This window comes from Mustela erminea, chromosome 15 (assembly GCF_009829155.1).
Source record: "Mustela erminea isolate mMusErm1 chromosome 15, mMusErm1.Pri, whole genome shotgun sequence".
NCBI classification, from domain to species: Eukaryota; Metazoa; Chordata; class Mammalia; order Carnivora; family Mustelidae; genus Mustela; species Mustela erminea.
In genome coordinates, this window is record NC_045628.1 from 53,757,984 (window position 1) to 53,770,631 (window position 12,648).

A 12,648-nucleotide genomic window follows, 5' to 3' on the forward strand; every position below is an offset into this window, starting at 1 on the left:
CAGGATAATTCTGGTTGCTGTATCTTAAATATAAAATGAGGATAGCCCCAGAGAGGGGTGGGGCAGTTCAGGACTTATTCTGGGCACTGGGGATACAGAAATAAGTAAAATAATCAAAAATATATGTTCTCTGGAGCTTATGGTAGAATAAGACAAGTAAAATAGCCGTTTGTGCCACCACTCAGCGATAAGTGCTTTGGAGGAAAAATGAAGCAAATATGGGAGGTGTCGGGGGAGGGTGGGGGTAGGGGGGAGCAGGTGGGGATGGTTTACAGTTTTGAATAGGTAGAGGAGGAAGCAACACTGACAAAATAATGTTTGAGCGAAAGCCAAAGATGAATAAGTCACATGGGAACTGGGGCAGAGAGTTCCGGGCAAAGGGGTAGGATCGTGTGTGTTGGGGAAGGCGCACAGTGGCAGGCGTGGCTGCAATGAGTAGACTGGGGAGAGTAATAGGTGGGACACGATGGAGACGAGGAGAAGGTATCATATCAGCAGATTATGTTATAAGGATTTGAACCCTCACTCTGATTGGTATGAGCCGCTAGAAGATTTTGATCACAAGGCTAACATTTTTACTCTTCATCTTTGAAAGTATTTTAAACTGCAATGTCGAGAATTAAATACAGAGGGACAGTTACAGTAATTGAATAGTGACTGTCCTTTCTTGTGAAGATGGAATAAAAATATAAATGTCTCTTTTTCATTGAGAAAAAAATAAGGGTTATGATCCTATGCTCAAAATCTTAAAGAGGTTTTGGCTAGTTTGACTCTAGGCCTGATTGACAGGACTAGAATTCTATGAACTACTGATTTTGTTCTTAAAGCCAGAAGGAGCTTCCTTTCAGTACAGATTAAAGTACTGTCTTACAAAGTAGGTGATAAACAGGAATTTGTGCTTTTCTGTAGTGGTCCCAGTTGAAACTATGAATTGCTTTAAAGAGAATTTAGAAAATAGAGCATTTGGGATGGATCTGTAATTGATACAGCTCAGTTGACTTGGAAGGTAGTGTACTTTCCTTCAAAGTCTCATTATTAGCAGACACGAAGGGTTGGATGGGCCACAGGTGTGGCTGTGAATGTCAATTCTTGTTTTTGTAATCTTTATCATCAAAGTGATAGTCTTAGAATTCAGAATCTGATGACTTTGGATTGATTTTTTTTTTTCCTTTTTGCCCTCCCTCCCTCTCTTCCTTCTTTTTTTTTTTCCTTCTCTTCAGTCCAAAAGAAATAGAGTTTCAGTCACCTGAGTCTTTTGGCAGCCAGCAGATGAATCTCAGTATTGGTGAAGACAGCACTGGCAGCTGGTCCAATTTAAGTTTCGAAGATGAGCATCAGGATGAAAGTAGCAGTTTTCATCACCTAAGTGAAAGGTAACTAAAATTGGGCATGTGATTGCATAGTTCAGGTCCTCAGACCTCAGAAGTAAATTTAGACTGGGTGTTTAAAAATCATGAATCTGAAAATCTTTCATTATTTGTGGAATGTATTTTATTCTCCATAATGTGGTTCTAATGGTTTTTCACATTTATCAGGTACAATAATTAACCAAGCTAAGCCTCTTCAGGTGTGCCAGTAGTTGATATGAAAAATATTGCATACATTTGATTTTATACCCTTAGGATTTTCCTGGACTTTTGTATTTCTCACTTTTTAAAGAGGGTACCTTTTTTCTTTAGAGGCTGAGAAAAAAGACAGTGATCTATAAAAGGTATCTAAATGATCCTGTAATTTTTTGTTATTAGTGAAAGTAATATCTTTTTTGGGAAGGATTTCTCACTTACCCTGCTATTCAGGAACAAAATGACCTGGAGCATTTATATTTGAATGACTGAAAATATATAAATTCCTTATAAAGATATGGTTTGGTACAGCAGAAGGCACTTACCTCATATATAACTTGTCTTAGTTTATTTTGTTTATAATACCAGCCTCCGCATATTTTATTCTGATATATTTGTCTCATATTCTTAACTCTCTAAAGGCATTCCTGACTAAATTATAAAACGCCATAAATTTTTATCCACATTAATTGATAATTGGAAATAATAAATGTCATCCAGGGCTGAGTCTAGGGAGAGGAAAGGCTTCTTAGTTTCAGGCTCTGGAAAGGACCCTGTGAGGCTTCAGTAGAACAGAACCCTTGAAAATGACTTACCAAGAGGAGGATGTAAGAAAATGGGTTTTCACCGGTTAGAGCACATCATCTCAGAGCATTTTGTCTGATGTTTAGATTAACTAGTAGTATTAATGTTTTATAAAATATCTATTTTGTCATAGTTTCTTAAAATGCTATATGTAAACCATCAATACATCTTAAAATCTGGGTCCAAAGACCGTCTTTAAAACTGGTAGTGGGGGGCGCCTGGGTGGCTCAGTGGGTTGGGCCGCTGCCTTTGGCTCAGGTCATGATCTCAGGGTCCTGGGATCTAGTCCCGCATTGGGCTCTCTGCTCAGCAGGGAGCCTGCTTCCCTCTCTCTCTCTCTGCCTGCCTCTCCATCTACTTGTGATTTCTCTCTGTCAAATAAATAAATAAAATCTTTAAAAAAAAATAAAATAAAACTGGTAGTGGGAAGTAGGGGTGATATCACAAACATCTTTTGGCCCTTTCCATAAATCTACCTGGAATAGAATGTTAACACTTAAATTCTTCTCTCGTCTTGGAGAAACACAGGTTTCTAGAATTTCAGTAAGGGTTGACATTGCTGTTTAGGAAATCCTGGTGTTAAAATGGGTGAACTAGGGTTCATGGTGGGTGGCATTAAGGGGCCTGTAGCCAGTTGAACAGCTCTGTGGAAAATGTTGTTTGATTGGATGGCTGTGTCCTTGGTTCTGTCCTCTTTAGCATTTTATTAGTAACAGAGAAGAAGTAATCCCCCTGCCCGCCCCATCTGCGGTTTTGCTTTCTGTGGTTTCAGTTACCCATGGTCAGTCGAGGTCCAGAAGCAGATGACCCTCCTTCTGACGTGTTGTCAGAAGGGCACTTGTTGCCCAGCACTATGTCACTGGGCCTGTGTCATTCCCCTCACTTGATCTCATCATATAGGCATTGTATCATCCCACATCATCACAAGGATGGTAAGTACATACAAGAAGATACTTTGAGAGAGACCGACCACATTCACATAACTTGTATTACAGTATAATGTTATAATTGCTCTTTTATTATTAGTTTTTATTGTTAACCTCTTGCTAGTGCCTAATTTATAAATTAAACTTCATCATAGGTATGTATGTAAAGAGAAAAACATAGTATATGTAGGTTTCGGTACTATCCATGGTTTCCAGGCATCCACTGTGGGCCTTGGAATGCATCCTCTGCAGATAAGTAGGGGCTACTGTGCTCTTTATTGTGAATGACTTAAAACAGAGATGAAAAGATCATCTCATTAACAGAACTAAGTTTCAAAAAGACCAAATCAGGCGGAGACTAAAAGAATTATGTTTAACATGTTTAACATGGATAAATGCATTTGGTTCAGAAAATTAACTGAATTCAGGTTGGGGAATAACTTGGCTTCACAGCATTTTGTCAGAAAAACACCTGTAGTTCTAATTGAACACAGTAATTAATAAGAATGATTATGCTATGTGGTTATGGAGGTTCAAGCACAAAGAAAAAGAGTAGGGCTTATCCAAGGTTGGTGGTATGCTTGTTGAACATACAGTTTCTAGAGGGATTAAGATTAAGAGAGATTAAGATTCAGTAGGTCACTGGAGGTCCCAAGAATCTCAGATGATTTTAATGCAGGTGCTTCAGCAACCACACGTAAGATACATGGCTGCACATGTTTTGTCTTTTGATGACATCTGCTGTAGAAACTGTAATTTTCTGGTACAGAGATCAGATAAGAGATAAAGGACTTCAGTGGTTTGGACACTTCATGTGTTTTTAACTCCCAAGTGAGAAGTTTAGTAGAGGGCAGCAGTTAAAAAAGAAATAATAATTTCAGAGTTTCACAGGTGTTTATGAAGAGTGTATAGTTATTTGATCTGAAAGAGACTTGGTCTGTGTATGCGTGTCTGAAGTATTTCAAGCAGTCTGTGAATTTTTTAGAAGTTATGTAGTAGATTAGGTAAGAGATGAGACCAGGTTTACAGAATTTTTGAGATAATATTTACGAGATATGTCAAAATCGATAGTAGTCTTCATGTGACTGAAAACCATGATAAAGAATCTTAGCCCTTGGGATGCCTGGGTGGCTCAGTGGGTTAAGCCTCTGCTTTCGGCTCAGGTCATGATCTCAGGTCATGATCTCAGGGTCCTGGGATTGAGCCCTACATCAGGCTCTCTGCTCAGCAGGGAGCTTACTTCCCCCTCTCTCCCTGCCTGCCTCTCTGCCTACTTATAATCTCTCTCTCTCTGTCAAATAAATAAATAAAATCTTAAAAAAAAAAAAAAAGAGTCCTAGCCTTTGACCCCCACTGGCTTGAGGTACACCTGCTCTAGACCTAGGAAATACAAAAAGGTGGAAAATACACAGATAAGAATAGATAGATAGGAAATAGGAAAAGATTTAAAAGAAAATGATGGAAGCAAGGCAGTGTTCAAGAATGAAATGGGAAAAAAAAAAAGAATAAAATAGGAACACTGGTAAGTGAAGAAATTAAGTTATTTTATGTCTGGTTAATGGAGGATGATTGTACTTCCCAGTTTGCCTGGAACAGTCCGGATTTACGTCCGCTGCTCTGGTGTAATTAATGGTGACTTTTTTCATTTCCGAAAGTGTCCTGGCTAAATGAGGAATTATATGGGCACCCTAGTTAGTGGTGACGTTTTATAAATAACTGACTTGATATCTGACCCATTTTGAGGGACAAAAGGAAGTGGGGGGGGATGAGGTTAAATGGAGGGAGTTTGAATCTTTTGTCTTCACGTTTTTTAGGCGTTATTTCTTTGCATGTTCACCTAAACTTGATAGATTTTGATGATTAATTAAAAGGAATCATTATTGTTGTCAGCGTATGGGTTAGAATTTTAATTTTGTAATATTTTTCTCTGCTTAGAAAATCTATTTTATTAATAAGGGTTCTGTTAATAAAGATAAATGCAATGTTTGAGAGCCTCGGTTTTTCCTTTCTGTTTGGCTCACAGCTGTCTGACCATTCTGTATTTCTATGTTTTCCCATCTTTGATCCATCTGATAGCAGGCTATATAGGCAAAACTCTGGCTGTTTTCATGGTTTTATAATAGAGCTATATTTGTTGGAATGTAGGTTGAAAAGTCACTCCTCAGTTTTAATTTTTCTAACCAAGTGTAGTTTGTGACAGCTTGCTAGTGCCAGAGGAAATACAGATATGTAAATTATTGAAATTGCTTGGAAACTCCAGAACTTTTAAAATAATCATCCTTTTTTTGTAACCCTGTCAACATTTACTGATGCACAGAAGATGATTTTGTGTTAATTCAGTTTTTAGAACCAGAATTTTGGTTTATGTACATATTAATTTTTATAATTGCCTAACCTAATGTGGGGGAAATATAAGCTGCTTATCACTGCAAACTAATGTGCCTACTAATTATTTTAATGACTAAAATTTTAAATTGCATGTTTAGGTTATAGTCTGAAAATTTAAGTTTAGTTTTGTTTCCGAACATAGTCGCTTTTTGTTTCTTCCTGCTTTGCTGCAGTTTTAGAATATAGTTGCTTTCTTCTTTTGATTCGGTACTTTAAGAAGGTATCTGTGTGGCATTAGTGACTGGCCCACCAGACAGATATGTTAAGCCTTGGTTACTCAATATTCTGAAGAAAATGTATGTTATTTGCCGCCTACTAATGTATGAAATGAAAGTAATTGACATAATAAGAGTATTTTGAAATCATAAAACATCTTTTCTCCAAGTAGTTAGAAAAGGTCTATTTGGGACTATGTTTTGCTGCCTGTCATTTCATTCCCACTCCCAAACCCATCAGTGTTTGCGTTGTCTAAAGAGCTGAGAGAAATGTTAACCTATGGTCTTTTTAAAAATTTTACCCAAACTGAAGAATATTGCCTTTTTACAAATGATATCCCAAGATTTGCCGTAGATGTTAATCATTGAAACTTCTTACTTCACGCATTCATTTGCTGTCCTAAAAGTCATTCTCTGTTGTGTTCATATGTAAAATAAATATAAATTGAGAATAGTTTTCCTGATCTATGGAGGTCAAGTAAGAAAACTCCCAAATGTCCGAAGCCGCCAGTAGCAGTGACGGTCTCTCTACCTCTGCGGATGCCCCACTCTGCCGGGCAGCTTCCCAGCCTCCCACTTATCACCAACAGAAGCTGTTCCAAGGATAAACCGAGGACTTCTTTACTATTCATTTTCTGGTTCAGCTCTGTTCTTTTCTTCTTCTGGCAGTAATGGTAACAGCAGTAGCTGGAGCAGTCTTGGTTTAGAAGGAGATTTGTATGAGGACAATTTATCCTTTCCAACATCAGACAGGTTGGTCCAGTCCAGAAACTTAAAAACTGATGAGTCTTTCACACTAATGCATGATGTCATATTCTTAAAAGAACGTGGGTTACAGTGCCAGTATGTATCAATCTGCTTTTCTCCTATGTTTGGACATGATTCTGCTCGATAATTTACATCTAATCAAAAACTTCAATTATGCTGAGATAAGACTGACCTCTAATTGCAAAATATGTTCCATCTATGCATGTATTGCTCTGCTTGCTATTTTTCATCCCACCAATTATTATCTCATTAAAAAGAGCTTGCTTCCTACAGGATTTCTGGTTTTTGTTGTTGTTTTTATATGTAATTTTATTTCATATATAAGGAGAGTAGGAAAAATATATTTTTACTGCATTAAAAATATGTGCATGGCATCAGTAGAGGAATTAATAAATAATTATTTATGGCATTCTATGATAATTCACATGCTGTGTTATCCAAAATTAAACTAGTAGAATATTTTAGCTTTAAATTATTTGAAAATAAATTTTATCATGAAATTACTTGGCGTTCTCTATCACGGTAAGGTAGAACTTGGTTATTGATGACCTGTCTAGGCATCATTTACAATTCAGATTTTAACATGAAATGGTGTGAGAAGCAAAGCTTCCTTTTTTTTATTGTCATCTCTTCCCTTTTTAAATATCATATATCATATTGTAACATTCATTCTTTTCCACATTTTAAGAATTGGTTTTAATACCATTATTAATTAAAGCTTTTCTTTTTTTAACTGCCTCTGCTCTTTATTCGAAAAGTGATGGGCCAGATGATAAAGACGAAGATCATGAAGATGATGGAGAAGGTAATTGACAGTTTGTTTTTCAAAGTGTTTGCATGTTTTTTTGTTCAGTTTCCTAGAAGGGTCTTCCCCTTGTGCGTTTTCATCACTGAGGCTCCAGGTTATTACAAATCAGGGTATTCACATTACAAATCAGGAAATTGTTGAACTAGTAAATCCAGCGGCAGGTCCTTTGTTGAACTATTTGTACCATTTGATTGCTAAACTAATGAAGTGCCCATTGGTGTAAAGACTGAATCATTCAGTGATTTGAGAGGGAAATTTATGATAATCTCTCTATAATTATCTTTTTCTAAACATAAAACCCTTACATTATAAGATATAATTTATTATAATTATGGCGTGTGTTCTAGTTTTTTTCTTCCAAACTTACAACCTCTCAAATTAGTGTTTAATGTTGATCTTATATAAATTAGTAAGTAAAAATTAAAAGATACTTAAAAATTGATTCTTCCCTCTCTCATTTCTGTTCCTAAACTCATAAATATACATATTTGAAGAAAATATTTAATTCTTCTTTTGAAGAACATAATTCCAAATATATAAATACTAGATGCCTTTGGTCAGAGTGTTCTGGACCATGCTTTGTAATCCTTAATTCAAATATTAGAAGGTCTGCATGAATGTAGAAATTTTCCCTAGTGAAGCTGAATTTTCATTGTATTTAGATGGCTTATTTTTTATTATGTAAATACCAATAATATACTTCTATAGAGTGGCATCTAAAAATATTCATACTGTTTGAGATTTTGTTTTTGAGCTAGGGCTTTTTATTCCCCATCATTTCTTTGAAATGGACAAACAGAAAATTGCCCAAATGAATTTCTCAAAATGTACTTTATAACACCTGAGTGACCGATGAGTTTTATCGCCAATTATGCCTTTCTTATTTAGGGAAATCATGTACTGGTTTCTGAGTTAAAATCCTCAGACTTAAGGTGATAATTTTTTAGTTCCAATATTTCTGTTAAGTAGACTTTCTTTTTTTTTTTTTTTAAGTAAACATTCTTCATATAGGACTTCTAGAAGTAGATTTTTGTCATCAGATATCAAGTAGGGGTAGGGCAATATTCTTAGAGTGACAGATAAGGTAGGTAATATTTGTTTTCTTTTTGTTGACTAAAAGAGTGTTGACTTTGTCTAGGAAAGTTGTGTCCCTTTTCCAAATAATACCTGTGAGCAAAGTTGTTCCAAAGACTGTACATGGTGTAAATGCATGTGGTGAGTATTTTCTCCAATGAACTAGTCATTACTTAACTGACTTTACTGAGGGACACTTAAGAGAAAAGAAAATAAAAGTTTATATAAATATGAATTGATTTTAAAATTTATTTTTGGCACTAGCAGACTCTTTAGGATTTCTTTTGTGAGTAGATAGAAATCAGATGAACTGTATGAAGATACATGTCACTTCCCCACTTTCGAGATCATAGTCATCTCTTGTTATATAGAAAATTGGCCAGCTTTGAAATTTGTTAAATTAGGAATTGGTAAAGTAGGAGAGATTGATAAGAGGTTTATGGAAAGATTCAGAGATATGGAAATCCTAAGGCAATAAACCTCATTTCATTGTATTTTCAGTTGCAGGAGGTCAGCCACTTGCCTTTTCCCTGGTGTTGAGTGACCTCTCCTAGGCCAGGCAGCCAGGAGTCCCCTGAACTGAGAAACCCAGTAATTCAGAGAAGTCTCGGGTGACTTGGCTTCCAACCCTGTGACCGCTGCAGGATTTACAAGATGGCCCAGAGACCATGTTTGGTTTCATAGTGCACCAGACCCATTTTTGATTGAGAGTCAGTGGGGGGTGAGGGGGGAGAAGGCAGTACATTTATCTGAAGAGAATGTCGTGGATCTACTTTCTAAGCGAAAAAATTAGGGACCAACACAGATCCTAAAAATGATTAGTAGTGGTCTAGAATGCCCTGCAAATTGTAAAAAAAGAATCAGGGACATTGGCCAACAAATTTCCATGACTGGTACAAATTGGCCTGATGTCTGCCAGCGGGCCGGCTGCTCACCTCTTGTGTGTCAGAGCTCTTCCTTGTTTCAGCTCTGCCTTTTGCTCAGCCATTATTAAGCAGGAATGTTAAACACATGATATCAGTCCACGTCATTAGTTTTATAGTCAACAAGGATTCATCCTTCTTTATGTTGAGAACAGAATGTTCATAAAAAAACAAATGAAACTCGAGAGCAGTATCTTATTTATAAAGCGATATACCAGAAAATTCCCCGGTCTGGCTTTTGGGTGGTGGGTAGCTGCATGTGACATTTTTACCCCTCTCTTGCCTCAAGAATGAAGTGATTAAGAGTGTGGAGCCAGACCATGTGTTCATAACCTGGCTCAGCCATTTCCCCATTGTTAGACTCTGGATCTCTCTCTCCCTCACGTCCCTCACCTGTGACACGGAGATGATGGTGGTTCTGGCTTCACAGGATGGGTGTGAGGGTTCTAGGAGTTTGTATATAGGAAGAGCTTAGAACAATACTTACGATGTAATATGCCTTTACAATGTTTGTGGAATCTGTTACTTCTCTTAGTTCAAGAAGCTTCAAGTCCATTTAATGTATTTATTTATTTGAGATTTTTATATGAGATTTATATTTGGATTGTAATCATAGCCTTACAGTTTTGTTTTCTCTTTCTTTACCTGTGGACTGTATTTGACACAAATTATGCATTTATAGTACTTGATATTCAGTGCCTCAAAATAGAGTTTTGTATTTGTGCTCTTGTTAGATGATCAATGTTATTCCTGTGTTGTAGAGTTATGGTGCCCTTTCAAATAAATGTTTCAGTTGATGTTAAGGTGTGGATAAGAAAAGACAGATTTTTTCCCCCCAGCTTTGATTGGAATCTTAAGAAATGGAAAATATTTCTCTATCCTTGGAAACCAGAGTATTGAGAGTTCAGTTGATGAGTTTCACTGTATATTGTTTAAATGTAAATATTAGGTTTGGGGCAAGACAGAAAGATCCTGCTCATTACAAATATCGACATGGAGCCGTGTGCAGTAGACCCCCAGCTGAGGGTTATTCTTCAGTGGCTCGTTGCTTCTGAGGCCGAAGTGGCAGAACTTTACCTTCATGACTCTGCAAAGAAGGAATTCATACAAGTAAGTACCTACCTTATGGGGTGGTTGTAAGGACATGTTTAACCATATATGATGTTTTGTGTCACATGGTTGATCTAGTAAGATGTGCCTTGATAGCAGAGTGGGTAAGTCCTTATGCGGTAAAGTCTCATAGTGGGTCCGGACGTCAGCTCCGCCACTCTAGTAGTCTAAGCTTGGGTGGGCTCACTAGTCAGTTTCCTCATCTGCACTGTGAAAATGAATAGAGCAGTTCAAAGGTTTGTGAGGAGTAAACATAATACTGTAAAAAAAAAAAAAGCTTGATCTTGGGGCGCCTGGGTGGCTCAGTGGGTTAAGCCGCTGCCTTCGGCTCAGGTCATGATCTCAGGGTCTTGGGATCTAGTCCCGCATCGGGCTCTCTGCTCAGCAGGGAGCCTGCTTCCCTCTCTCTCTCTCTGCCTGCCTCTCCATCTACTTGTGATTTCTCTCTGTCAAATAAATAAATAAAATCTTTAAAAAAAAAAAAAAAAAAAAAAAAGCTTGATCTAGTGCCTGGCACATCCCAAGTACTCAGAGTTAGATGCGATGACTAGGCTCGTGTGCCTATGAAAGGATTAAGTTAATCTTTTTAAAACTTGATTCATAATTATGCCTGGTAATTAGTATGCCTCTTACTTTGTTAATCCAGTCTTATCAATGGGAGAAACTAGCATACTCAAAAGCCAGTGAGGCTTTGAGCATCTTATAAGGGACCATGGACTACTTTGAATATTTTGTAGGATTCTAACAATAGAACATTCAGATTCAATGCACTAATAGGGTGTTTTTATTGAGAACTTAACTGTGTGCCAAGCACCTTATATTGGTCAAGGTTTGTATTTTATAGGGGCGCCTGGGTGGCTCAATTGGTTAAGCAACTGCTTTCAGCTTAGGTCTTGATCCTGGAGTTCCGGGATCGAGTCCCACATGGGGCTCCCTGCTCAGCAGGGAGTGTGCTTCTCTCTCTGACCCTCACTACTCTCACACTCTCTCTCTCTCAAATAAATAAATAAAGTCTTTAAAAAAAAAAGATTTTCATTTTATAGTCTTAAGGTTTTTGTCCCAGAATCTTCCTTATCAGAATTTTGGTTAGTTTTATTATAAGACATAAAATAGTTCAATGAATAAGCAGTATAAATTTATCTATAACAGAAAAGGAATAGTCCAGTTTCTTGATTCCTGGTTCAGAGTTTCAAAGATATTGTTGAAAGAAGTATGTGAAAAAGATATTCAGTAAAAATAACTTTTTTTTTGGAATTTGTTGTTTGTATTTCCTTGGACTTTTTGGATTTTTCTGGCTTATGTTTCTGTTTGGGGGCAAAAGGAGAAAATAAGACAAAGTGATCCTCAAGAAATGAGCTGTCAAAGAGAAGGAGGTGGTAGGAAAGGTGTTAGCACTCACTGGAGGGAGGCTGACATTTTCGTCATTTAGTCTTGAATAAACTGAGGGCTAAGGAAGAGCTCAGAGGTGAACATGAGCATAATGGTGCTTGGTGCCACCACTGGAGATCCACATCCCCAAGTAAAGCAGGAAAACATTTTGGAAATTCCTCAACCAGTTAAATTTAGCATTATCATGTAAGCTAGCAATTCCACTCCTAGGTATATACCCAAGAGCAATGAAAACGTTATGTCCACAGCAACATTCCTCATAGTAGGCCAGAAGTAGAAACATCCTAGATTGGATGAATAGAATGTGGTCTTATCTTTGCAGTGGAGTACTATTAGTCACTGAAAAGGAAGGAAGTGCATACGTGCTACACCGTGGAGGAATCTTGAAGTCACATTAGGAGAAAGAAATGTCACCAGAGACCATACATTTTATGTTGACATTTATATGAAATGGCCCAAATGGGCAAACCTCTAGAGACTGTAGTAGATTAGTAATTGCCTAGAGTTGAGGGGTTTGGGAAAATGGGGAGTGTTTACTAACAGGTAGAGCTTTCCTTTTGGCGTGGCAAATATGCTCTAACAGTGATGATAGTGATGGTTGCATTCAGGTCAGTGACTATTACTAAAAACCATTGACTTAAGGACACTTCAGATGGATGAATTGTATGTCTGTGAGTTGTATCTCTTTAAGGCTGTATTTAACAAGACTAAGCATATTTATATTACAAAATTAAAGTAGTTTTTATAGAACTAAATAGAAAAAAAATGAAGAATGTTCTGATTCTGGTGACAATGGAGCTTATTTAAACCGTTGTTTATTTACTCTTTTTAAAAATTGAGGTGTTACTGAAATAATAACATTATATTAGTTTCAGGTATACAACATGATTTGATAATTGG

General features: G+C 37.0%; 1 protein-coding gene across 5 annotated transcripts in view; it reads left to right on the plus strand.

Moving 5' to 3' along the window:
* The window catches only part of AKAP11 (A-kinase anchoring protein 11), a 47,796-nt gene that overhangs the window by 33,380 nt on the left and 1,768 nt on the right, over positions 1-12,648 (plus strand). For 3 of the 5 annotated variants that reach the window (XM_032314565.1, XM_032314564.1, XM_032314563.1), the window contains exons 8-11: positions 1,221-1,373; positions 6,346-6,429; positions 7,203-7,249; positions 10,199-10,359. In XM_032314565.1, the coding sequence (XP_032170456.1) occupies positions 1,221-1,373; positions 6,346-6,429; positions 7,203-7,249; positions 10,199-10,359 (445 nt within the window). Of the gene's footprint in view, positions 1-1,220; positions 1,374-2,919; positions 4,245-6,345; positions 6,430-7,202; positions 7,250-10,198; positions 10,360-12,648 lie in introns of those variants that run through there. The other 2 variants (XM_032314566.1, XM_032314567.1) reach the window with 2 other exon arrangements.